Here is a 25,569-nt window from a genome sequence, read left to right as displayed (position 1 = left end):
GCAAAGTCAGAAACTTCTCTGAGTCTGACTCCAAGGGCTCAACCAGAGCCTCTGATAAGACTTCCAGAACTATGGAAAGACCCCAGGAAGGAACTCGAGGTCTGCAGATATGCCTCAGATGTAAAAAATGAGACACGTGAATATACTAATATATATATAAATAGTGAATGAGACACGTGAATGAGACACGTGAATATACTAATATATATATATATATATATATTAGTATATCCCAGGTAAAACTCCTGATGCCTATTTAGCATTTAAAATTGAGAGGAAAGTGCTAAAATAGAGAGCTTATTAAGCACAGCCAATAATCAGCCAGTTACAACACAGTCTGTATGATGACTAGAAGTACTGTCAATATAACTTTTTTTTTTTTAGATACAGGGAGAAAAATTTAAGAAACTTGTAGATACAAAGATACATAAAAGAATGATGAGATCATTGTTTGTACATAGTCCGAGGAAGGATAGAAAGAAAGGGGAACACCCATCTGCTCAACATTTCCTTCGGCCTTATTTGGTTGCGGACCCGTAATCTCTGCAAATGTGTCATCTGCCTGGCTTTCTTCTCTTGAGAAGCTGGTGATGTGCATTTCAGGCATCTATTTATGTTCTTAGTTACACACTGATGCTATGTCACCTGACCATGCAGTTGACCAATCAAGATTGTCTTTTTCCACACGTGCTTCAGAAACCGGCTCATGCAGAAGTGTTCCCATACGCAGCTGCAGCATTGAGTTCCACTCAAAATGGAACTTCTTTGATTTGATAATCTCGATTTAATAATATATATTGCTATTTTAGTTTTATTTCAATGAATTCTGCAGCCCAATTTGGTTATTTCGATGTTACATTTAGTTGAATTAATTCATTAGCTTTTCATCAACTCATGAATCCCCTGCAGTTCCCTCATGAACACCCATTTGCAAAACCCTGTCTTAATAAAACAATATAAATTGCTTTATACTATTTCTCTTCTCTTTTGTCCTCTCTCATATGTACCCATATACTCACCAAAATCAAGGCCAACACTGAGAAGATGTAGTACAACGAGTCTCTGAACATAGGCCACCAGGTAAGGACCACCGTCTAGGGCACAAATGAACACACGAGAAACTGTGGCAATATTCTTATTTCAAGTGTTCTTATTCCAAGTGTTAGCTCACAATTCTGACTTTTTTTTTTCTTGCAATTGCAAGTTTATTTTTCACAATTCAGACTTTTTCTCGCAAAGTTCATTTGTACCTTCTTCACACAATTTTATGCTTCTGCTAAAATTTTCTCATAAGCTGAGAGGAATGAATGATGAGGTCAGATTAGATCAGTATGTCTACCTGACGGGCAAAGATGCCACACACTCCAATGATGACCAGTATGTTGAAGACAGCCGACCCTACAATGGTGCCTACGCCTACATCCCCCTCTGTGATAAATACACCTGTCATCAAGCACATGAACAATGGTAACAATATGTGGCAGAGGAATTACATTGATCATTAAACAAATTTCACATTTTACCATGTGGTTTAAATTATATAAAAAAAGAACTCAATGGACTTGGTAAAAATGCACAGTTTAGCCATTTGATTAGTTTGATAAAGAGCACCTATGATAAATATACCTTGATGTTGTTCCAAACCTGTATACATTTCATCCAAAGAACACAAAAGGATTAACTTTTGAAGAATGTTTCAGCTATTTTTCTGAAGGAATATAATAACTGTTTGAAGGTAACAAACTGAAAAAAATTAACTATATATTAATTTGAACGAGATTTTCAGTAAACAAGGACTTACATTTCTGTCCTCAGTAGAGCTTGACAGCCCCTGGTAACTTCATCAAGTCAATTCTTTATTCAATACTTTATTTGTGTGCTGCTTTTTACAATACACATTGTTTCAAAGCAGATTTACAGGAAATTATGTATATATATTGTAAAAGAAAGTCATACTATAATGTATTGTCTATAATATATTTAAAGTATTGAACAGTTTCAACATAAGCTTGACTGAAAGTCATGTCATACTGCATTTGACATTATGTGCTTTCATTGTATGGAAAAGTTATATAACTTGAATATTTAAAATGTCTCCTTTTGTGTTCAATGGGTTTGTAATGAAGGTGAGTCAATTATGATTTACCTTTTAAAAAAAGGTAAACATTTTGCAAAAAAAAATATGCATCAATCTGTCATCACAGTTTTTTGAGGACAGGACTTTTGTAATGTAATATATAAAAAGTAGTATGTGCACATCTTAACCAATCATAACCAATTAAGTGGAGGTAGGTAATCAAAGATAGTGAAAAAGAAAACTGACCAATTAAGGAAGTAAATAATTCGGGAGCAGAACTTCCAGCAGCCATAAAAGTAGCTCCAGCCACATCTTCACTCAGCTGCAGATTCTAGTAAAAAGCATTATATACAGTAGATGATTAATCATGGGTACTAGCAATAATAAGAAAATAATAAAACTGTCTCTTTGACAATTCCTTGTACAGTGTCTTACACAATGTTTCAAAATATTTATCTGCACTCATGGATACCACACCAAATGCCATGTACATCAACCAAACTTCCCTTGCTAAAAAGAAGTGTGCTCTATTGTACTGAATGTGCACTTGTAATGTACACCAAAAAGTATATAAAAAAACAACAACAAAAAAACTATTATTTGTACCTGCAGATTATATATATTTTAATATTACATTATATTTTAAAGGTACTAAATTGCAACTGTATCATTACAAAGTTTGTGTAATTACAAATATATTAAAATACATGACCTACAAGTTTCATTAGAACTGACAATAAAATATATTCAGCAGTACATTTAAAAGACAATAGAAGTAATTACGAAATTACTTCTATTAAGTCTACAATGGAAACTGCAGAGAGGGCTAGTGGATCTAGATGGCTGTGGATCAGGAGGAGTTATTCGTGGGCTAATGCTGCTGGGACACAAGTCAGGGTCTGTTCAACCCTAGCTGGGTCACCTGAGGGAGTATAATGATGAAAGACCCGAAACACAAGAGGAACTCAGAAACATCACTTAGGATGTGTCCCAGTGCATCCTAGGATGCATCTTTGGACCAATTTTTTCTTTTAAATTTATTTACCAAATTTAAATAAAAAAAAGTTGGTGTGTATAAACTGGGCAGAATGCTAGATCTAACGACCTGTAGACAGTATACTTCAAATCCATTAACATACGTACTGACATATCATTTAAGACTTTAAAATTGTAATTCAACTTTATTTGGACTATTTCTTTATTGCACAATGCACATTTCTTAATATTAAGCCTAAAATGTGTTTTAATATCATTATTAATAAGGATTGTATGATCTCTGTATAATATCACTCTTTAAATGCAAGATATTTAAAGTGTACCAGTTCCACTTTAGCACAATCGAGTATACTTAGGTATATATTTATTTTGACTTCAACACTACTTCTCCACAATTAAAGTGCATTTAGTACACAATTAGTTGTTCCAATTTAGCAGACTTGAAGTATACCAGTTTAGTACAGTATACCAAAAGTACAAGTGCAGAGTAATTTTTATTAAGTACATAAATATGCGAATGTATTTGTAGTATACTTAGCACAAAATAAATGGATTTCAGATACATAAAAGTATACATGTGTTTCAAATACTTTTTTTTTTTTCACTAGGGAACTGACGAAAATAACCATCATTTTTACCATTCCGAGTCTCCGTTTCACGTCAGGTGGTTCTTTGCCTCCACGTCGTGCATTAAAATTGTTTAATGCACACCTAGCCCTGGATTATCCCATATGTTAGTTCCGTTCTGGTTGTGAAATATTTTGGGTAGATGTATGCCACTTAATGTTCAGCACTCATTGGATTATTAATTATTGGATTATGAAATTTATTAGGTAACTTGCTCAATAGACAATTTTTTACTATTACTAATACTTCTCTTGTGTTGGATCCGGATAGCATGTTATTTTACAGTAGAGATGTGTGGATCAGCCCACACATTACTTTTCTTTCTTTCCTTCCTTTTGTTTTGTTTTTGAAATGTCTGTTTGCCTTGATTGCTGCTTAAACAAGTGAACCCCGCAACTGCGTAGATTAATGAGAGTCTGCAAATTAGTGCCTGACGAAAAATTAAGCTTTAAACAAATTAGCCCATACATTTTTTGCGCATATGTCACCATGGTGTTGGTTAAGGTATTGAACCGTAAGCATTGGCAAGGTCAAGCCAAAGCACAAACAGGTTTAATTTAATTACAATTAACTTACAGTTAAGTGTCTGAAAACATTGCATTCAGTTTGAAATTGTCACGGGGTATTTGCAGGCGAACAGACGAAGAAGGTTCTAAACAACAATAGTTTTAATAATACTATTCCCGAAGGCAGGCAGGCAGACAGATAGATAGCAAACACGAATAACATAACTGTGACCAGACAAGGAGTGCAGCAGAGGGAACAACTTAAGTACTTAACAGAAATTAGGAAAATTAATTAAACACAGCTGACACATATAAACTAATAATGACGGTAACCAAGGAGACAGATGAGTGGTGGGAATCTGCACAAGGACACGTGACAAATGTGTCTTTTCACAAAAACAGAAACTAACAGAACATAATGGTGATATCATGCCCCCCTGACGGAACAACAGAGGGAGGGCCAGAGGGGGCTTTGGAGTTGGACGAGGTGATGGTGATGGGATGGTGAGAGGCAGAAAAGGAGGGACGATAGCAGGATGTGGCGACGGGCTGGTGACGGCAGGACGACTCAAAGGGATTGTGACGGTAGGGCGACGAGACCCCAGCAGCAACGATGTAGAGTTCCTGATGGCACAGACCCAGAGCTCTCTAGTGTTGACAGCCCACGGCGGAGACGAGGGAGGAGCCAAGATGTTGCTGGCATGGCTTTTGACATCTGGGCGACGACCGACGGAGACAGAGCCGGTGGATCCGATGGCCCAGACGGAGGGGCAAGGGAGCTGAGCGATATCGCTGGTTCTGGAGACCCAAGTGATGTCGCGGCGACGAACATCGTGGGAGATGCCAGAGTACCTGGGAACAGAGGCGATATCGACAGAAAGGAGGAACCTGCTGCAGCCAAAGGGGTGGACGGACTGAGCTCGGCAGATGACCCGAAAATCCGTGGTGGAAGAGGTGTGACGTCTAACCAAGGGGGAGCCGGTGGGACAAGGGTCTCTGGTGGAGCCGAAGGTGAGAGAGCCAAGACGGAGCCGATAGGTCGACAGGCCAAGATGGAGCGAAGCGATCCGAGGCTGGAGGCAGCTCGCAGTATCCTCTTGGACAGGCGCTGCTGGTGGTTGCATGACCTGCGGCTCGACGTCCTGACAAGGCATCACCAGCATTGTGGTGGTGGTGGTGATGCAACCAAACTTGAGAGGCTGACTGTAATTATGATGCAGTCCACACAGGATATCGCAAAGAATAAATCCCAGTTCATATTGTTGCGCTTACACACAGATACAGTCACAGTTCCCTTGTGACAATAAAGATGATTCTGATACTGGGTGGGTGTTGATATCTCCCCATCGAAGTCTATCAGCCAGTCCTCCGCTTCCGTTCCCTCGGCCGCTGGTTGGGGGGGTAGTCACGTGACTTCTCCGTGGTCGTTGGTGTAGAAGTTTGCTCTGGGTCTGGCTGTTCTCTGGATCAGGATGCGAAACTCTGCAAACACTTAATGACGACCTCTCTCCAGTTTAGTTCTTTGGTGTTTAAGAGGTCGAAGGGATGATAATAGTTTGCCCCGATCCAGAAAAGTGACTTCAGGGTCTCGTCATCATAAGGGCAGGTGAGTGCAAGACGGCAAAATCTTTTGGTGAAAACGAAAAAGTTCTGGCTCTCACGTGCCACAGCAGTGAATTGCGCTATGTAGTCCATTTTTGGTCCTGTCAGCTGTCACGGTAGTGATGTTACTTATGACACTGAAGCTTCAAAGCATGTATTGAGTTTGCAGCGCAATTTCTCATGAAGCTAGTCAAGCTACGTGCCAGAGCGCGTTATGTTTTCAGAGAAACACATGATCAACGAAAAACGAAGCCTTGCTTTCTGTCACGGTAGTGATGTCACGTGAATGCTTCACTTTGCGTGTCGGAATGTTTGAACCCAGACCACTACTCTACAGGTTTTTGGAAGTTTAAGTCCATTTACTATTTTTTTTTATAATAAATAAGCCTATAGCCTATGTTACACGATCATATATTCTGCCATATAAACAGCATAGAAACCATAAAATATTTAGACCACCATTTACTTGCATCAAGCAACTCTGTTTGTATTTTTATAATTAGTATTAATATAATTGTTACATTTAATTTATTGCCACACTTTAATATGTGAATTATATTATATTATTGTATAATTTTAACATTTAGCATTGTCAGGCTTTTATTTGCGCTAAATAGATAAAACAACGGCGCCACGCACTCGGGTTTATGGCTGCTATAAATTTGACCTGCCACAAGATGGTACTGTTTTCGACACTCTTGATGCTTCAAATCTTTTCCCGGAACAATCAGGGGAAAGCCTCAGTGCTTCTTGAGGCTTCATTTGCCCATCCCTATGTCACGGAGTGTTTGCAGGCGAACAGATGAAGACAGGAGAAGAAGGTTCCAAACAACAATAGTTTTAATAATGCTATTCCCTTAAGCAGGCAGACAGATAGCAAACACAATAACATAACTGTGACCACACCAGGAGTGCAGGAGAGGGATCAACTTAAGTACTAAACACAAATGAAGATAGTTAATTAAACACAGCTGACACATATGAACTAATAATGACGGTAACCAAGGAGACAGATGAGTGGCGGGAATCTGCACAAGGACACGTGACAAATGAAAACAAACTGAAAGTCCATGAAAACAGAAACTAACAGAACATAACAGTGACAGAACTTATGTATATTCTTTTAAAGTATATTGTTTCTGTAATAAGTACTCTTTTTAAAAGTATGCTAAGTTTACTTCTTTTTCACAAGGGTTCCCAGTGGCATGAATCTCTGCTGTTTTAAAGGAATTATTAAATCCTGACAAATTGTGAACAAAGGTAATTTCCTAAAGGAACATGAATAAAGGGAATTTCCCAAAAGGAAACACAACTTCCAATCTTGATGTGTTAATTAACACTTAACCCAGAGTTCATGACACAAAGCATCAGTGCTGACCCATGGGAGCAGGGAAACAAGGCTGTCATCACTTCGTTTTCAGAGAAATGGCAAAAGTAACGTGTTGTCATTCGTTTTCCAGCTGAAATGTCTGACAGGTGGCTTGACTCACCTCTGAGATCTTCTCCAGGGAGGGGACAAAATAGTCATCGCAAACAAGAGCAAGTGCGTAGAACATATAGATGGCCTGCAACAAGAAGAGAGAAGATTAGATAGATAGATAGATAGATAGATAGATAGATAGATAGATAGATAGATAGATAGATAGATAGATAGATAGATAGATGCATCTCACTCACACATAGCACGTGTAGTAGTATGGCACCTCTCTTCCGCTGTTCTTTGGTGAAGATGTCCTCAGGGAACTCATGAATTGCTAATGGGAAGATACCACATAGTATGGACATGGAATCATTAGAAAAAATTGTGCTTGTTGGATTTTCAAAACCCATTTAGTTTAATGTGGGGTGGACTAGTTGCATGTTCAGGAAATAAATACAGTCTGACAGAGAGGAATATGAACTTTAATGATGACAGAACCCACTTCTATTTATAGCAGCCCATCATTGTGCTACTGAAGCCTCCCTTCTTCACACTCATAGGTCACACATACACACAACCTCTACAAAACCACTTTTCAACAATATAAAAAAAATGAAACAGACAGAAATTTTTTTAGTGACAATAATTTTACTTACAATATACCATCTCGATCTACTCTGTGAAGTCAAACACATCACCCAAAATCTCGTTGATCATATAGTAGAATTAACCAATTAATTCCATGAATTAAGTCTTCACAGATTAAATAAAGATTCGTAAATATTTGTACTTCTGTAAATTTGTTCATTCGTAAATTAGTTTAAGAAGCTGTCAATAAATCAATATTGTACGTTTAGTGCCTATGCAAACAAAGGTAAATGTACGCATGCTGTGGTATTGACACATTTTAAGTATAAATACATACAATAAGATCATGTTGCTATTATCCACGCTCATTTTATAGCTCTATATTGTTGACAGCATGTCAATTGACTCATTTTTACGAGATATTTTAGGAGAAATAAGTTCTCAGTAATGTTTTGGAAAAGCACCTCTGACTCTGAGCAATACAATTTTCCACTGGGATGCTGCTTCACAGACTTCCTTAGGAGAAGGCAGAAAGAACAAATGCATGCACAGGAATGATTTTCTTTTCTTGCCCTTTACATCCCAGACAAAACCTCTTCACCCCTCCTTTATTTACAATGGTTTGTTTTGCTTTCTCTCATTGATTGACTTTCTTTCCTTCTCTCGCTCTTTCTGTCCATCATTTCTTTTTCCTTTCTCTTTCCTGTCATCTTCTTCACCTCTTCTCTAGCCCAGTGTCAAAAGACATGTTTTGGCTCTATGTACATCGCTGAATCGTGCTGAAATAACCTGGCTCCACTGAACGTCCTGACGAGTTGCCTCAGCGAAGGCAGTTACTATGGAGACGTCTTCCCTAGGGCAGAGAATTGTTGATGAGCAGCGGCAGGAAGCCAATGGCAACAGAGCGAAAGTGAGAAACTGGGTGGAGAATATATCTTTCCCATGGACTTGAATCAGGAAATATGGAAAAAAAGGAGGGACAAAGAGATGACAAGCAACACAGAAGTGCAACTGCTAAAAATACTTCATTCCCCTCTCCCAGGGGGAAAGTCTTGGGGTTCTGTGAGAAAGACACACATATAAGATGGTGTTTGACTCCAACAAAAATAGAGGAAAGTGTGTAAATCAGATTGCAGAGCAAGTGAATGATTTTAAGACAAACTGTATAAAGGGAAAATCTAGGATAATGGAAACTTACACACTCTATTTTCACAATTGTTTTTTTAGTCTCAACCTCACATAAATGCCAACCTGTCATTGCATTATTTGTAAACAAATACATTTTAATGTTTGCATCACATAACCAGCTCCATTTGTCTGGCTTTTTTGATGTAGTAAACTTGTTCGGTAGTTCACCTGGTACAGCACTGCACCTGTGATGTGGAGCGTTTGGGTACGAGACCTGTGAAACCCGAGACACAATAAAGAGCTCAAAGACTTGTAGAAGCAAGATAAAATGGCACAGTTACATCAGCAAGTGTGTTTTTAGACCATGTGTGCTTTTGTTAACACTATCAGTTAGGTTTAGTGTAGGGTTTCAGGGCTTTTATTAACATAGCACTGGGGCTACAGAGGTTGACATTTTTGTAATACAGGCCACAAAATTGTAGCACAAGTAAAAAACATCAGTTCCCTTTCGTGGTCACTATGAGTTACGTTGTGACGATGAATGGGGTTTCGCTTAGAAAGCCTCTCACCTTTGAGTATACAAAACGAGCCAATGGCAAGAAAATGCCATGGGTCTGCGGAATTTGCATGGCATAACTCCGCCCCACCTCGTCGGTATATAAGGAAGTACGCTGGCAGTTATGTTTTCGCTTCGGAGCGAAAGAGTTTTCTTCACTCCCACAAGCCATTCTGAATTATCTTCACTCTACAAGACGAGCAGCTCTCCAGTGTGCTGGTGCAACGGCGTGTTCCAGTGAGATCACATTGCCTGCTGCTGATCTGTGCAGTGATCTGTCGACAGTGTGTGTGCTTCTCCCTGGGAGCTTCAGCACTCTGATGAGCTTTTTTCTCTCTCTAAAAGAGCTGCGCGTGGCACGTCTTTTTTCAAGACGGTTCGTCCGTGTGTTTTCTGGATGTGGGTGCATGATCCATCTGCCTAACGGTCGTGGATGAGTCATGGTTTCATTGCGGGAACATGACCATCGCGATGTTTAGATCGAGGTGATCTGAGGGTTATGGTGTGGCACAATAACTGACGAGTCATTCCTCGGGCCACGCCCCCCTCCACATCGCAAACCGTGGAGCTTCCGTGTGTGCCTGGTTCCTCTCGGGGACCCAGTGTTTTCTTTTGGGGCTCCAGCGGATGATGTCAAGTCTTTCACAGCATCACAAGGCGGGCTTGATTCCTGAGGATTCGACTGCGTTGCCTCCCTCGAGAGTGCCAGCGTTAGCCGAGTCAGATCCAGAGCTGACGGCCATGCTTTCCCGGGAAGCTGAAAGCATCGGTTAGAGTGGCGCCGCCCTCCCCCCGAGCACTGTAGGCTTGACGATTGGTTCCTGGACGCGGCACGTGCTGCACTACCAGCACTCGCCCCCAGTGCCTTTCTCTCGGACGTGCATCAGGACGCCTCCGGGTCGGTCTATCACGGTCTGCAGTGCTGTGTGTCGCCTTCGCCTTCGAGGGAGTGCTGAACCGTGAGTGAGACCAGGCCGTCGTGGAATGCTGGTCCTTCCCTGGCCAACACTGACAGAACGCGAAAACTCGACCACGCCCCCACGCAGGGACGCTATGCCTCCCATGTCCAGGCTGGTCGATCTGCTGCGCACTTCACTTACCTCGCTCTACGGGTGACATCGGTACCTGCGTGATCCCTGGGCCAGGTGATGTCCACAAGTGTGGTCCAGGAATGTGCTCAGCCAGGTTGATGTGAGGGGGTCTGAGAACTCGTTTTCTCAGTTCCCCCATGTCCCAGGCTGGGCTCTTCGGCGGTGTGGTTGAGGACTGCACCCAACAGTCTTCAACCCCCCAGCAGCAGACTGAGGCCCTTCTGCACCGACGGTCATCCGTACGTGCGGTTTCCGTACATGCCTCCCTGCCGCTCCTCCCCTCGAGCCTTCACCGGCCCTGAGCAGGAGGAGGTCACAGGAGGGCGGCACCACCCGTTTACGCCCCTAAGCCGGCCAAACGCCAGGCTAAGCAGCACTCCTGAGACGGGCAGATTGGAGTTAGGGCTCAGGAAGGGGCATCAGTTCTTAGAAAACAAAATAATCTCAGGAGCAGGAGTGGTCCTGCTACCAGCTCCTGAGATTATTTTGTTTTCTAAGAACTGATGCCCCTTCCTCCAAGACCCAAGAGGCCGTGGATGGCAGTGTGCGACGCTCCGCCTCGCCACTCTCGTCCCCCTCTGTCACCAGACCCCTGTCAGAGCAGGCCCCCGTGGAACGCTGGTTCTTCCCTGGCCTCCTCTGTCAGGATGCGGCTTATGGCTGTGCCCCTACACCGGGATGCTACGCCACCCATGTCTTAGCCAGTCATTCCGCCTCGCTGCCCCATCGAAGTTACGTCTGTGGTTTGCGTGACCCCACTGGTACAGTTATTGGGAGCCTGGCTAGAGCTTCCCAACCTGTCCCGCTGGGTCGCGAGAACCATCAGGCTTGGCTATGCGATTCAGTTTGTACGGTCGCTTCCGGGGAGTCCGCTACACCATGGTTAGTGGCAATGCCCAGATCATGCATACGGAGATCGCCACCCTAATGGCGAGGGGTGCGATCGAGACTGTCCCTCCAGCCAAAATGAAGTCTGGGTTCTACAGCCCCTACTTCATTGTACCCAAGAAAACTGGTGGGTTACGGACAATCCTGGACCAGCGCGTCCTGAACCGATCCCTTCACAGGCTTCCGTTCAGGATGTCGACAGCGAAACACCTTTTCGAATGCATTCGTCCCTTGGATTGGTTTGCAGCGATTGACCTGAAGGACGCCTACTTCCTTCTGCCTCGACACAGACCGTTCCTACGGTTTGCTTTTGAGGGGCGGGCATATCAATATGTGGTTCTCCCATTTGGGCTAGCCCTGTCTCCTCGCGTCTTCATGAAAGTCGTTGAGGCAGCCCTTGTGCCACTATGGCAACACGGGGTTTGCATCCTGAACTATCTCGACGACTGGCTGATCCTAGCTCACTCTCGAGACCAGGTTTGCGAACACAGGGACCTAGTGCTCCGGCACCTAGCCCACCTGGGCCTTCAGGTCAACTGGGAAAAAAGCAAACTCTCCCCCGTGCAGAGGATCTCTTTTCTCTGTATGGAAATCGACTCCGTCACCATGTGCGCGCATGCGCAGTCACTGCTGACTTGCCTGAGACAGTTCGAGGACAACAGTGCGGTTCCTCTGAAATGATTTCAGAGGCTCCTGGGGCATATGGCAGCCGCAGCTACGTCGCTCGAGTTGCTTTATATGAGACTGCTTCAGCTCTGGCTTCACGATCGAGTCCCGAGGTGGGCATGGCAACGAGGCACGCTCCAAGTACCAGTTACTCCGACCTGCCGTCAGACCTTCACCCCGTGGACGAACCTGTTTTCTACGGGCCGGAGTGCCCTGGACAGGACCCCAGCGCCTTTCGTCAATTGTCAATTGCCTCGAGTTGCTGGCGGTACGTTTGGCTCTGCACCGCTTCCGTGCGTTGCTCAAGAACCAACATGTACTAGTCCGCTCAGACAATACCGCAACAGTAGCGTACATCAACCAACAAGGTGGTCTATGCTCTATGCTCCTCCTATGGAGTCAGAAGCATCTGAGGTCGCTTTGAGCCATTTATATCCTGGAAGACCTGAATCGTGCAGCCAATGAGCTCTCACGGTTTCAGCCTCTCCCTGGAGAATGGAGACTCCATCCCCAGACGGTTCAGCTGATTTGGGAACAATTCGGCGACGCACAGGTAGATCTGTTTGCCTCCCATGACTCCCATTGCAGCCTGTTTTACTCCCCGACTGAGGGCACGGATGCACTGGCACACAGCTGGCCGTGGGGCCTCTGCAAGTATGCATTTCCCCAGTGAGTCTTCTTGCACAGACCCATCCTCGTCCTCCCTGATCTGTGCAAGAGAAGGGAAGACGAGGAGCAGGTAATTTTGGTTGCGCCGCATTGGCCCACCCGGACTTGTTTTCCGAACTAGTACTCTTCGCGACAGCACCTCCCTGGCCAATTCCTCTGAGGAAGGACCTCCTTTCCTCCCCGCCCTCCTCTCGTACCCTCTTGGGACCTCTCAGTGGTTGTAACTGCCCTGCAGAGTGCTCCCTTTGAGCCTCTGCAAATCAGTGGAGCTTAAGTTCCTGTCAATGAAGACAGCGCTCCTGGTTGCATTGGTCTCTATTAAGAGGCTAGGGGACCTGCAGGCATTTTTGGTTGACGAAGCATGCCTGGGATTTGGGCCAGCCTACTCTCACGTGATCCTGAGACCCTGGCCTGGATATGTGCCCAAGGTTCCCACCACTCCCTTTCGAAATCAGGTGGTGAACCTGCCCTCGGAGGAGGCAGACCCAGCCTTGGCACTGCTCTGTCCAGTACGCGCCCTTCGTGCTTACGTAGACAGAACGCAGTGTTTCAGGACCTCAGTCCAGCTCTTTGTCTGTTATGGTGGGAAGCTGAAGGGAAAGGCTTAGTGGACGCCATTGCTTGGCATACCAGCAGCAAGGTCGACCATGCCCCCTTGGTGTGAAGGCACACTCCACCCGGAGTTTGGCTTCCTCTTGGGCATGGCGCCTCGCTAACAGACATCTGCAGAGCTGCAGGCTGGGCGACACCCAACACATTCGTGAGATTCTACTATCTCCGAGTGGAGCCAATATCCTCTCATGTACTCGCTTCAACTAGCCGGTACTAGGATCTGCTCAGGTGTCTTCGCTTGCTCGCCATTCCACTCCTCGGACTGGATACGTGCGATATTCTCCTCAGGTGAGCTTCCCCCGAGAAGCCCTGAGTTCCTCCAGCACTGTTGACGTCAACGCCAGAGTTATGCCACCGGCAGCTTTCGCGTTGGCTAGGTGCCTCCATGTGCATGGTTCCCCCCTTGGGCGACCCCCACATGTGTATTTCCACTGTAAGCCTCTCTGAGCATGTGTCTTTCCCTTGGCAAGTCACCTTGCCCCCCCCTGGGGTTGAAACATTCCAGCCTCCGGGCTGGACACCCCAGTGTTTCTCCATATGCAGCCCGCTCTCGGGTCATATGTGTATTCTGTAAATCCCCCCCCCCCACCCCCTTCAGGCAGGCACTATCTGCATATTTCCACTGAGATATGCTTCCCAGTGTACCTTGGTATTCCTGTGTTAAGTAGGAGTCCTTCGTCCGTGCTAGTCTCAAGACAGTGAGCTCAGACTTATGCAGGGCACTGGAAGACAGCCGAGGTGGCATTATTAGACTGGGAACCCCATTCGTCGTCACGACGTAACTCATAGTGACCATGAAAGGGAACGTCTCGGTTACGTATTTAACCATTGTTCCCTGAGTAGGGAACGGAGACGTTACGTCTCCCTGCCACTTCCGCTGTACCGCTGGAACGCCTGAGTTCAGTCTTGGCTCCTCAGCGAGAAAACATAACTGCATGTTGCCAGCATACTTCCTTATATACCCACGAGGTGGGGCAGAGTTACGCTATGCAAATTCCGCAGACCCATGGCATTTTCTTGCCATTGGCTCGTTTTGTATACTCGAAGGTGAGAGGCTTTCTAAGCGAAACCCCATTTGTCATTGCGACGTAACGAGGGCATACGTAACCAAGACGTTACCATCTCTGAAAACAAACACAAGTAGTTCATCAGTTAAACGCAAGTTTTCAGTTTTACTGCAAATAGGAAGTTGTGCGCATTAGTGAGTACACACATGTAATGTAATGTCTGTTTCATTCATACTCATAACTGGAAGGTGCCCTTGCGCAGAAAGTCTAGAAGTAAGGCTCATAGAGGTCATAAAACGTATGATGCTCAAGGAAATCCCTTATATGGACAAATATATATATATATTTTTTTTTATCATTTACCTAGCCCTATAGAACACTATAAAATAATATAATTTCTGCCTCATTCTATGATATGAACCCACGTCAGATCACAAATGGAGGTTATTTCAAATACCCGGCTGACGTTAAGAAGCGAGTTTGGAGTAAAAACGTTATTAAATGTTCTTTTTTGTTGGACAACTGGTTTGTAAATGCTTCTATTTACAAGTGTGGATGTTTGGTGTGTCTTGCTTTTTCAAATGCATGTTTTATAAGTGACTCAAACTCACATCGCTTGCAGAGATGGAGCAGCATTTACTGCAAACCGATCGAACTCTGATCTCAATGCTTTGCTTCGCCATCAAACAGGACATGCTGTGCATATACATATTTAATTAAAACTTTGCAATTTGTGACCCCGCCTGTGAAACCCCGGCTAAAGTCGCAGAATCGAATTATGAGTTAACGAGCGTCAAAGTAATCATAGCCATAAAAATGACAAAAATAGTCCATGTGTGTTTATTGCTGTAAATGATAGATTATACCAATGGTTTTGAGATGCAATACTTACATTTTCATTTATAACATGATAAATACTGAAATTAATGATTTTATTGACACTACGTTATACTTTTGCGCAAAAAAAAAAACCGGACGTGGGCTTCCTAAACATTGATTTCAGTCGTCTCTGGGTTTATTTCGCGCAACAACACTGCTGATTCGTATATCAATCGGTTCAGGAACTTCTTTTCTGTGTATTTTCTATTAGAAAGAGTAAAAACAGACTTTAATATCAATCCGCGAGCGCCGGTAATCAGGTCAACACAATGCAAAAAAAGAGAGAGATGTCAGCCGCGTTTAGATGTCTGTGGTGATTTTTTCTTGTCATTGCCAATATTTTAAGAACTGCTTATTTGTTTTGTAGCTTAGTATTCTGCCAATAATATTAAACTTATTTTAAGGACATTTTTGGCCTGCTACGTGTTATTTGCTGGATGATGGTAACGTTAATGCGTTGTTTTGACATCTGACATAGCCATGGCTTCGCCGGCGACACCGAAGTATGAGCAGGAACGGAAAATAGCTGCTTGCTTAAACAGCTAACTTAGCTTGATATTAATCTCGGTGGAATTGCCCAAAATTATGATTTAACCGGTTTTATTGCGGATTATTTTCTGGAGGATGATTGTGATGATGAACAGGACACTTCTTTGACGAAACTGACGAGGAATTTGACGGTAAGTTTTTGTTATTATTTTTTTTATGCTAAATATGTAAATGTATACTGTCAGTGTCCAGCCAATGTAATGCTAACACATATCTGTGATGCAAAAATAGTGGATTTAAATGTTTATTACATTTGTTGATTGGGATTTAGTCAGTTTAAATTAATTACGTTTATGGCATGATGTTTATTTGTTTCATTACACTCTGAATTGAAGTCTGCTTACCACCTATAGGCTGTTTCTTGTTCCTATGCCCTCCCCTCAATTAAAGGGGCTATATGCGTTTTTCTGAAATTTAAACTCGCGACTGACACCTGTGGCCAAAAAACAGAACTGCTCTTCCTTTCTGCTCGCTCTCGTACGTGCACACTTCACAAGTCATCTGCTGCAAGGAGGTCAACATTATGTTTACAGAGGTAAGAACAGTCAAATACATATATTGTTTGAGATAAGTGTTCTCTTACACTGATAAGAGTAAGTTTCTCCATTGCACTGCTTGCGAGTGGAGGCTACTTGCTGACTAGCGGTGGTGGCAGAGTGATCTGAAACGTTTAACATGGACGCGCTTGACGTCACATCCGCAGACAGCGCGGGAAAAATCCGACCCGACAGAAAATAGGAAAAATAGGATACAGGCTTATAGGTGCACCCACTGTGAGCGGACAAGGTGTCAGTATGCTCATCAGGAGATGTTTGAGTCATAAATGGTAAAATAAAAAGGCTATTGTTACGTTTATTTTGGGGAAAAAGTTGCATATAGCCCCTTTAATCAGATCCAGTCTGACTAAACTGAAAAAATATTTTCTAATATTTTCATATAAAATGCTTTGTTATCCATTTTAAATGTAACCCACTTCCCATTCTTGCATGTTACACAATCATGTTTTTAGGTATCTTGCTTTGAACTGAAAAAAAATTATCTTTGCTTTTTCAGGCAGTGACCAACATGATGAGGAGGACAAGCCAGTTTTGGTGATTGAACCCCAAGCTATTTGTCTGGCGAACATGAAGAGCGAACACCAGCAAGAAGAATTTGCTTCGAATGCTGGAAGTCCAGATGTGAAACTGAAAATCAGTTTCTCTTGCAACTGCAAGTATTTCAATGGGGAAAAGTGTTCTTTATTTTTCAAGGAGGGAGAGTTGCTGTCACTCAGGATTTTATTTTGCATCTAGACAATTTTAGAATGTGTACAAAGTTTGAGACTGACCTGTTAAAGGGATAGTTCACCCAAAAATGATTTACTCATACTCATACTCACCCTCATGTTATTCCAATCCTGTATAAGTTTCTTGCTTCTGTTTAACAAAAAATAAGATATTTTAAAGAATGTTGGTAACCAGACAGTTGGCGGCACCTATGGAAGTCAATGGGTGCTGTCAACTGTCTGGTTACAAACATTCTTTAAAATACCTTATTTTTTGTTCAGCAGAAGAAAGAAACTCATACAGGTTTGGAACAACATCAGGGTGAGTAAATGATGACAGAATTGTAGTTTTTGGGTAAACTATCCCTTGAAATTGTATTTATTTATTTATTTTTTACTCCAGATTTACTCAATGTTACACCGTGGGCCAGTAAGAGAATGATAATTTCAGAGAATGAGAAATGGTATGTTATTTAATTGATATATTATTGACATTTGACTGATATTTCATTTTACTAATAAAGTTATACAAATCATTCCACTGAATTGACATGGTAATTGTTGCTACGATCAAGCTCTTGTGGCACCCCCATTCGTTTTCAATGTTTTTATGCTTTTAGCTTTTTGGACATGTACATCATAATAAATAGATCTGTTTTACAAAACTTTAAGAATTTTTCCACTGATGTGTCATATATCACTAAAAAGGGGAGAATCTCAGCTTTAATGTGTTATAAGTCACATATGCAGGATAACTATGGATCAAATGTGTTGCAGTTTTAAAAAATAACTTATCTTTAAATTGGAATTTCTCAAAAATATGATTTTCTGAGCCCGAATTTTAGCAAATCTTTGACATGGCCTTACTCAGTCAATTTTAAAGATATCAAGGTTATATTTTCACAGAATGTTCTTTACATTGTGTAGGATGATTTTATGTAAAAAACGCTGAATCACAAAAAAATTACTTTAGCTGGGTTTTCACAGGCAGGGTCACATTTTATAATTGCACAAACCAAATTACAAATTCGGTTAAATTTCAGTTAATTCTGCAGCTCCATATTTACCTCACACACAAACAAGCACACAAGTGACACAACAGACGCTCACTCACTCACTTCACACAAACAAACGGCTATGTCTCACACACGAAAAACTGTATCGCACGCATGCTACTGTGGTAAATTTATTCACAACACAAACCATTTTTTTCATGTTATGTGTGACATATATATGTCACACTGTACATCCCTGGGTTTAGTGTAGGTGGTAAGTTATTTTCAAATGTAATAAAGTATTAACCCTTCAGCACCACTCACCGGTCATGTCACTTTAAAGTGCCCTGAAATGTGCAAGAAGAAATGCATTTTTCCAATGAGTCTGGCTTGTGTCAGTGTACAAATACGTCACTGTGACTTTTCACCTCACAGTCATCTGTTCCGCCTCTTGGATACAAGCAGCCAATTTGGCCTTGTGTTTCCCTTTTTCTTACCAGCTGGAGCCAAGTTTAGCTACAGTGCAGCTGAACTGACTGAAAACAGCTCAAGGATGGCTCACCCAGTTCTATGTGACAATCAAATCAAGGAAGTATAGTGTAAAATACCTCAAATTGCAAGAAAAAATTGGATAGAGAAAAGGCTTTGGTGGCTTGAATGTATGAGAGAAATATGACAGCATCTGTCTTTCTGTCTGATTGTATGACTGAAGCAATTCAAGTATGAAACAAAGTTGAATCAGCTACAAAGCAACACTACAGAAGATAACAGTGCCATTATTTAGCTCACGTTTTGTTCTCATACAATAGTGTAAATGCAGTCAAATCAATAAAATGACTAAATATTTAGTCTTAAAAAAAAAATTTTTTTGTAAATGTTGTGCAATTGTGTTTAAATATCATGTCCATGTCCTGACCTGTGAATTATGTAAAAACTAAGAAAAAGAAAGAAGTGAGAATAAGTGGGAACTGATATCAGGTAGCTTCATCGGGCCACAATTTACTAATGCAAATATGGGGACACACAGTGGCAGAGCTTGTCTTTTCGCTATGTGGGTGCAAGTGAGAAAGCCTCAGTTAGGTGTAAGTTCCAAAAATAAAGCCTATTTCAGATTGCTGTGGAAAATGGAAAATAACTTTTAAAGTACCTAGATTTTTGTATTATAATTTAAAGTTCTTCAAGTCAAAATGGCTGTTACGAAGGTAAGCAAGTAAAATTTAAGCAGTGCTTGCAAATGGCAAAGTTTTAAGGAATAGAAAGCCAAAAATGAATATTCTGTCATCATGTCATTCCAAACCTTTACAAGAAAAAATTAAAATAAAATTAGGGTAAAGATAACTTAGTTTAAAAGTATTTCATTAAAAAAATTAATAAAAGTTTTTTCCAAATCCCCCCCTGTATTATTATTAGACATGATAGATTAATATTGATTTTAATTCTGTGTGTGTGTGTGTGTGTCTCTGTGTGTGTGTGTCTCTGTGTCTATGTGTGTCTCTGTCTGTGTGTGTGTGTCTTCTGCCTGTCTTTGCTGTAGCTGTTAGAATTATATTGTAAGTAAAAGTTTGCATTTCAACTTTTTGACTCTTCTTCTGCCTGCACCACGCAATGAAGACATATTACAATGATATAAGTGATCATCCGAATTTAGATATACCTATATTGTATTTATAGTGTTGTCTAGATAAAACATTCACAGGCATCAAAATCAGGTACATAAATGTCAGGAAACTGATTGCTGGCCACATGTCAATGTCCATGGACCACTGGTTCATTGGTGAGTTGTATGGAACACTGTCTTACAACTGCTTTTAATTTAAGATAGTCGTTTGTTTTCCTCCTGTTTTCGCAGTCTCCCCTATTAAATCCATTGCATATTATGCATATTTAAGTCAATGGATACCCCCTATATTACCTAATTACCATTTTTATTTGTTTACATGATCCAAATGCCCTTTAGTAAATGAAATCAGTAATTCCATGTGATCCCTTTTGTTTTATTCCAATATTAGTTGTTAGCATAACAAATACCATAACATTGAATATTACTTTCAAATAGCAAAACTTCATCGCTGGATTGAAAAATGCCATAGGATGTGACTTCAGCCATACAGTAGCGACACTTTAACACAAATATCTCAATATCTAAACATTTGATTAGCTCCAAATAAAAAGTAAAATGACAGTAATAAACGTGCATTTGCTGTGAAATATATATAGTAGATGTATTTGGTCAATGGGCTTGTTAGGGTTACTTTCCCTAAATATTTGGCAAATCATATCCAGTCAAAAGCATCCACATTGTGTCAACCAGTTACTTCTGCTCATGTCATGTGACCTTTATGCAGCATGTCAGAAGAGGTAACACTCAATGTCTTTAATTATAACATCGTCAAAAATGATGCAGCATGATTTGTTTTTTATTTGACTGCAGCAATCGGGTTTGTCTTTGTAAGGGATTCTCTAGCCACCTACTCCTGTGAAATGTACACAAATATTTGGCTAACGCAAAGAACATCATGTGCAATGATTACTGACATGCCTAAAAATAGCACCTTCCCTTTCCTTCTCATTCTTTATTTCCTCCCACCTTTCTCTCTTCTCTCTCTCACACACACTCTCTCTCTCTCTCTCTCTCTCTCTCTCTCGCTCACTGCCTCTGTCTTTTTCATCTAAGCTCTCGCTCTCTCACAGCTCTCCACAAACACACGCACTCCAAAATTTTGCATTCAGTTGCCAAGCAACACAAACCTCAAAGGACGGGGTCTGCCGTCTCGTCTTTTTAAAGGAACAAAAACAATGGTGAGGACAAGAGAGAGACAGAAGGGGGGAAATGAAATTGATCTCAGACTTATTACATAACCCCTTCTAATTACTGAAGAACAGTTAAAGAAATTGCACCTATTAAACATAATATTGCTCAGCTCTCATAGACGAGCAAAAACACTGTTTTGGGATTTCACCAGAAGCATCTCATCCAATGGTAGAGCTCCACAACACATATGCAGACAATGAGAGCAGTCATTAACTGTCACAAATATGTACCATTAACTGTCAATATTTGAACCTTAACCTAAGCACTTTATGCACTGCTTTTAACTTTTAAGTTAACATAACGCATTATAAACTAACTTACATTATAAACATAACTAATATAAACTAATAATGAGCACTACATTTTAAAGCATTTGTAAACCTTTGTTAATGTCAGTGAATACAATTGTTCATGTTAGTTCACAAAGCATTAATTAATGTTAACTTTTGATCTTAAATGTTGAGATTAACATCAACTAAGATTTTTAAAATGCAATAGAAATAGTGTTTATTCTTAGTTCATAGTCATTGTAAAGTGATACCTGTTAGACTTATTAGTAATAATCACCCTTTTACACACTAACTAAAGTTGAAAAAATAATAGGACCCCTTTAATGTTAGATGTAATATTGAATAACACACTACATTCAAGCACTAATACCTGTGCTTGAACATTATGTGCTTATAACCTGTGCTTATAACATACCTTGTATGTTAGGCAACACATCAAAATAATTGCATTTATTATTGCTATCTATTTACAAGTAAAACTTATAATTTGACATTATTACAAAGTGCACTTTTTAAAAGCATACAAAAACAGTCATGAATGTGTACTCTAAGTACACTTAAGTGGCCTTTTATTTAATTCATTTTAAATTATGTGCAAGTACAGCTTTTTAAAATATACAATTAAGATTTAAAGGTTATAGGTTCATATTCAACACAGTTAAATGCACTTGTTTTTCACAAAGATATGAGGAGCATTCTGCATGAATGTGAGAGGTTTATTTTTTGCTTGTATGCATATGTAAGTTTGAAACATGTCCCAAATGTCACCTCATACCTGAATCTCCAGTCAGATCCTTTGATGGAGTAAAGGTTGACCTGTTTTAGATTTCATGACTTCCTGCCAATGCAGTAAGCGAGCAACATGATTGAGATTTTGTTGATTATAATTGGTGCAATGTTGTTTTGTTGTGTCACGTCGAGCTGCTTGAATGCACAGGGTTAAAAACCAAAAGAACTGGGTCATGCATAGAGCTCACACATTGCAGTGTCTCTTACTGTGCACTGAAAAAAAGTGAAATTGTGCACGTTACCTTAAAGAGCTATTTGAACCTGATCAGATCCTAATGACGTGAATAGACGTAACCAAATGTAGTCTCATAGACAGTCAATAACTAATTTGTGCTAACACACTTTGATTTTACCTATTCACTGGGGAAATCAGATTCTCTATATCAAAAGATCTAGTTTGATAGTCTTATGATCTACTTTATCCCTGTCACCCCTTATTTGAAGACTGCACTTGGGAAATAAAGTGTGCTTAAATGTATTGAATGTGCACTTGTAGTGTACTTCAAATCTTAAGAGTATATTTCTTAAGAAAAAAAAAAAAACTGTACATGCAGCAGTGGTTGAACTAGGGTATTCAAAATGCAATTCTTAGCCTGGGTGCCAGCCCGAACCCCGCCCACAATATTTTTTGGTCGGGAAGTTCGGTCTGGACTCGATCCGTTGAGGAGTAATTATGCTCGGCTCCCAGAAGGCCGAGCCAATCAAATTGCCGGCAGGGCGGGCTTTAATCGATGATGGACAGATGAGCAACGGTAACGTAATCATCCACGTCATCAAAGAGCGCTTGGGTTGAATTTGTTTACAACAAAGATGCATAGACAGTAAAAGAAAAGATGACTGCCTCCGGAGAATTTAGATTTCACACTTATAAATAAGTCAGATAGAATAAATGCATATTTGGGGTGCTGTCCGAGGAGAGGGCGGGCTCGGTATTCGGCCCGAACCCAGGGTACTCCCCCCGTATTCCAGGCTGTGGAAGAACAAGCCGAGAGTGATAGGGGGGATGCTGAAAACTGTCAAGGAATGTTAGGTGAGTTGACAGAGTGAATAAATATATGCTTCCTCTCATGCTGATAAGGTAGGCATGGCAATCGTTTGATGACAAGTTGATTGGATTGATTATTTGAACGTGCTTCTCCCGAACTTTGTTTACGAAACATCATGTGCAGATTCCGCCATCGCGTCTGTTATAGGAGATATCGACAGCGCATTCATTTTAAAAGAGGAACAGAGAACCGCGATCAAGGCATTTGTCGATCGGAAACATGAATGAAAAACATACGTCACTTACTCCGTTGCTCTGATTGGTTGTAGGTCTATCCAATTGAGTGCAGAGGCATTTTCTTTCCTGGTTCGGTTGAAACACGCCCCATAATCAAAGCTCAATGGAGCAGTATCAGACTCACATTCTGACTAGAATCTGAGTATGACGACATCAGGCTAATGCCTTCTGGGAGAGGAGTGTAATGTCAGGTCTATGTTCCGTTTTATGGATGATATTCTATATCATTTCCTTATAGTTCCTGTTTCCCTGCTTTGTTTAGTATCAGTTTCCTTGGTTACTGATTACATCCTCATTTGTTTATATAGGTCTTTGGTCCAATATAGACCAAACATTTTGTTGCAACTTGCAATGATTTTTAAAACGCCCAATCATTGCCTATGTACTGTATATCAAAATAAACACAAAGGGTTTCTACACATAAAACTGCAACAGAGAATTCAGAAACACTGACTTTCCATCATGTGACCAAAAGTGCAAATGGATTTTGCACATTTTTATTCATCAAACGCTCAAGCTGATCTTTCACTAGTGCTAATTCTGGTAACTAACTTATTCAAGCATCCAGTCCATGGTGTACGGCATTTTTTATGGCAACTGCTTGCTGTGTACACATAGATTAGAACAGACAGACCATGCTCTGATCTTGCTCTGATCTCAGTACTTTGCATATACAAATGGCAATAGAATTACAATAATAACAACAAAGGTACTTGTCTGAGATCAATGTCTGTAACTTTTTTTCAGATGTGACAGTACAGTGTCTTTTCCTGACTTCTGTTTCTACTTGATGTAGCCTCTTAATATCTCTGGACAGTGTATGTTTTCTGTTCCACTCACTTTTAACTAGTATGTGCTCTCAATGAGCCCGCATAAAAGTATAAATAGATTTTTTCTGTACGTCCATGAAACTTCCTTGAAATAGTTTCAAGTTAAGTGTCGCCTAGCCTTTAGTTGTTTTTGTTGCTTTTGTGAAATAGATTTATAACAATTAATTTGTTTTTAGATGTTTTATTTTTCGATATTTCTATTTTGCGGGAGTCCCGCGAGTCATTTTATTCTCCCACAAACCACACACACACAAGTACCTTACCACCAGCACCTGCACTTGGCCATCAAATACATCAAAAAGGGTCTACTTTTATTTGTGTAAACTCACAATAAGAAAGTGTTGTGTAAAATAAAGAAAACAAAAAGGATGCGCTTTCTGCTGTCTCGGGCTCCGTGAACTGGAGCGCTTCAACTAAAACTCAGCGTATAGGCTACTTGCCTCATAGACATGAGAAATATATCTATAGAAAGCTTGAAATGTCTATTTTTTAAACAAACCAATTCAAAAGGAAAATAAATATTCTCTGCTTATGTAATACCTATAAAAGATGCATTTCTCTCTAAAGGCATATCCCCTATACTGCAGAGATCAGCATACTGGCGAGTCAGCATTGTCAACTTCATCTTTGCAGCCGACACTGACACAGAAAACACTAGTTTATTAATAAATCATTAAAATATTCTTTAAGCTTTAAGCCTTGTTTTTCCGCTGACTGTGCGTGCATCTCCCCATACGCATTTATACTTGACGCGCTCGCTGCTGTGCTATTCTTTGAAACGGCAGGGGGCGACTGGGAGTAATTGTCCTATAAACCATCAGGAAGCAGCGGTGAGAAGTAAGGTATATGCTAGACGACCCAGTTTGCGCTTGTCTTATTAATTTCATTTTGTTTTAAATGAAACTATGATAGAAGAAATAAGCCTTTTTAAAGAAAATAAAGGTCCATGTTTAAAAAAAACCATGAAATTCATGAAATTAAACTATATTTGAAATTATACTTCACAGCGTCATCAGCAGCGCTCAAAGGATCTGCTCTTATGTTGTTAAAGTTTGGTTATTTAAGAAATTCATAATAAATAAAAATCGGGGGCAGCCCTAGTTTAAATTTAGTTTACAGTTTTATTAAATGCAGTTAGCTCAACGTTAAATTGCTTTTTTGACTGACTTAAGTAAGACTTAAATACATATTTATATGGCAGTTCATAATTACTTAATGTACTGAATAACCGAATGTCCTGAAAAGTATTTATGGTAAACTAAAATATAATTTAATGCAATTTTTATTTCTATTTCTACCTGTATGTCATGTTTTTATAAATAGATTTGTACCCAGATATCTGTAATGATAAAGTTGAAATGTAGTCATTTTAAAATATATTAACTTTAAATGTAATATTGAATAACACATTAAAGTTAAAATTATAATCAAGTACTTTACATGTGC

At 40.7% G+C, this 25,569-nt stretch overlaps 1 protein-coding gene across 1 annotated transcript in view; it reads right to left on the bottom strand.

The window, feature by feature from the left end:
* Nucleotides 1–25,569, bottom strand: part of LOC311079758 (sodium/potassium/calcium exchanger 3) — a 53,231-nt gene that overhangs the window by 15,798 nt on the left and 11,864 nt on the right. Inside the window, exons 3-7 of the mRNA XM_084109404.1 lie at nt 7,486–7,562; nt 7,299–7,373; nt 2,324–2,408; nt 1,340–1,443; nt 1,020–1,094 (exon numbers count right to left, since the gene is read on the bottom strand). Of these exons, the coding sequence (XP_083965530.1) occupies nt 1,020–1,094; nt 1,340–1,443; nt 2,324–2,408; nt 7,299–7,373; nt 7,486–7,562 (416 nt within the window). The remainder of the gene's footprint in view (nt 1–1,019; nt 1,095–1,339; nt 1,444–2,323; nt 2,409–7,298; nt 7,374–7,485; nt 7,563–25,569) is intronic.

Source organism: Abramis brama (assembly GCF_963993115.1).
Source record: "Abramis brama genome assembly, chromosome: 3".
Lineage (NCBI taxonomy): Eukaryota > Metazoa > Chordata > Actinopteri > Cypriniformes > Leuciscidae > Abramis > Abramis brama.
This window is presented reverse-complemented; position numbering and strand designations above follow the sequence as displayed.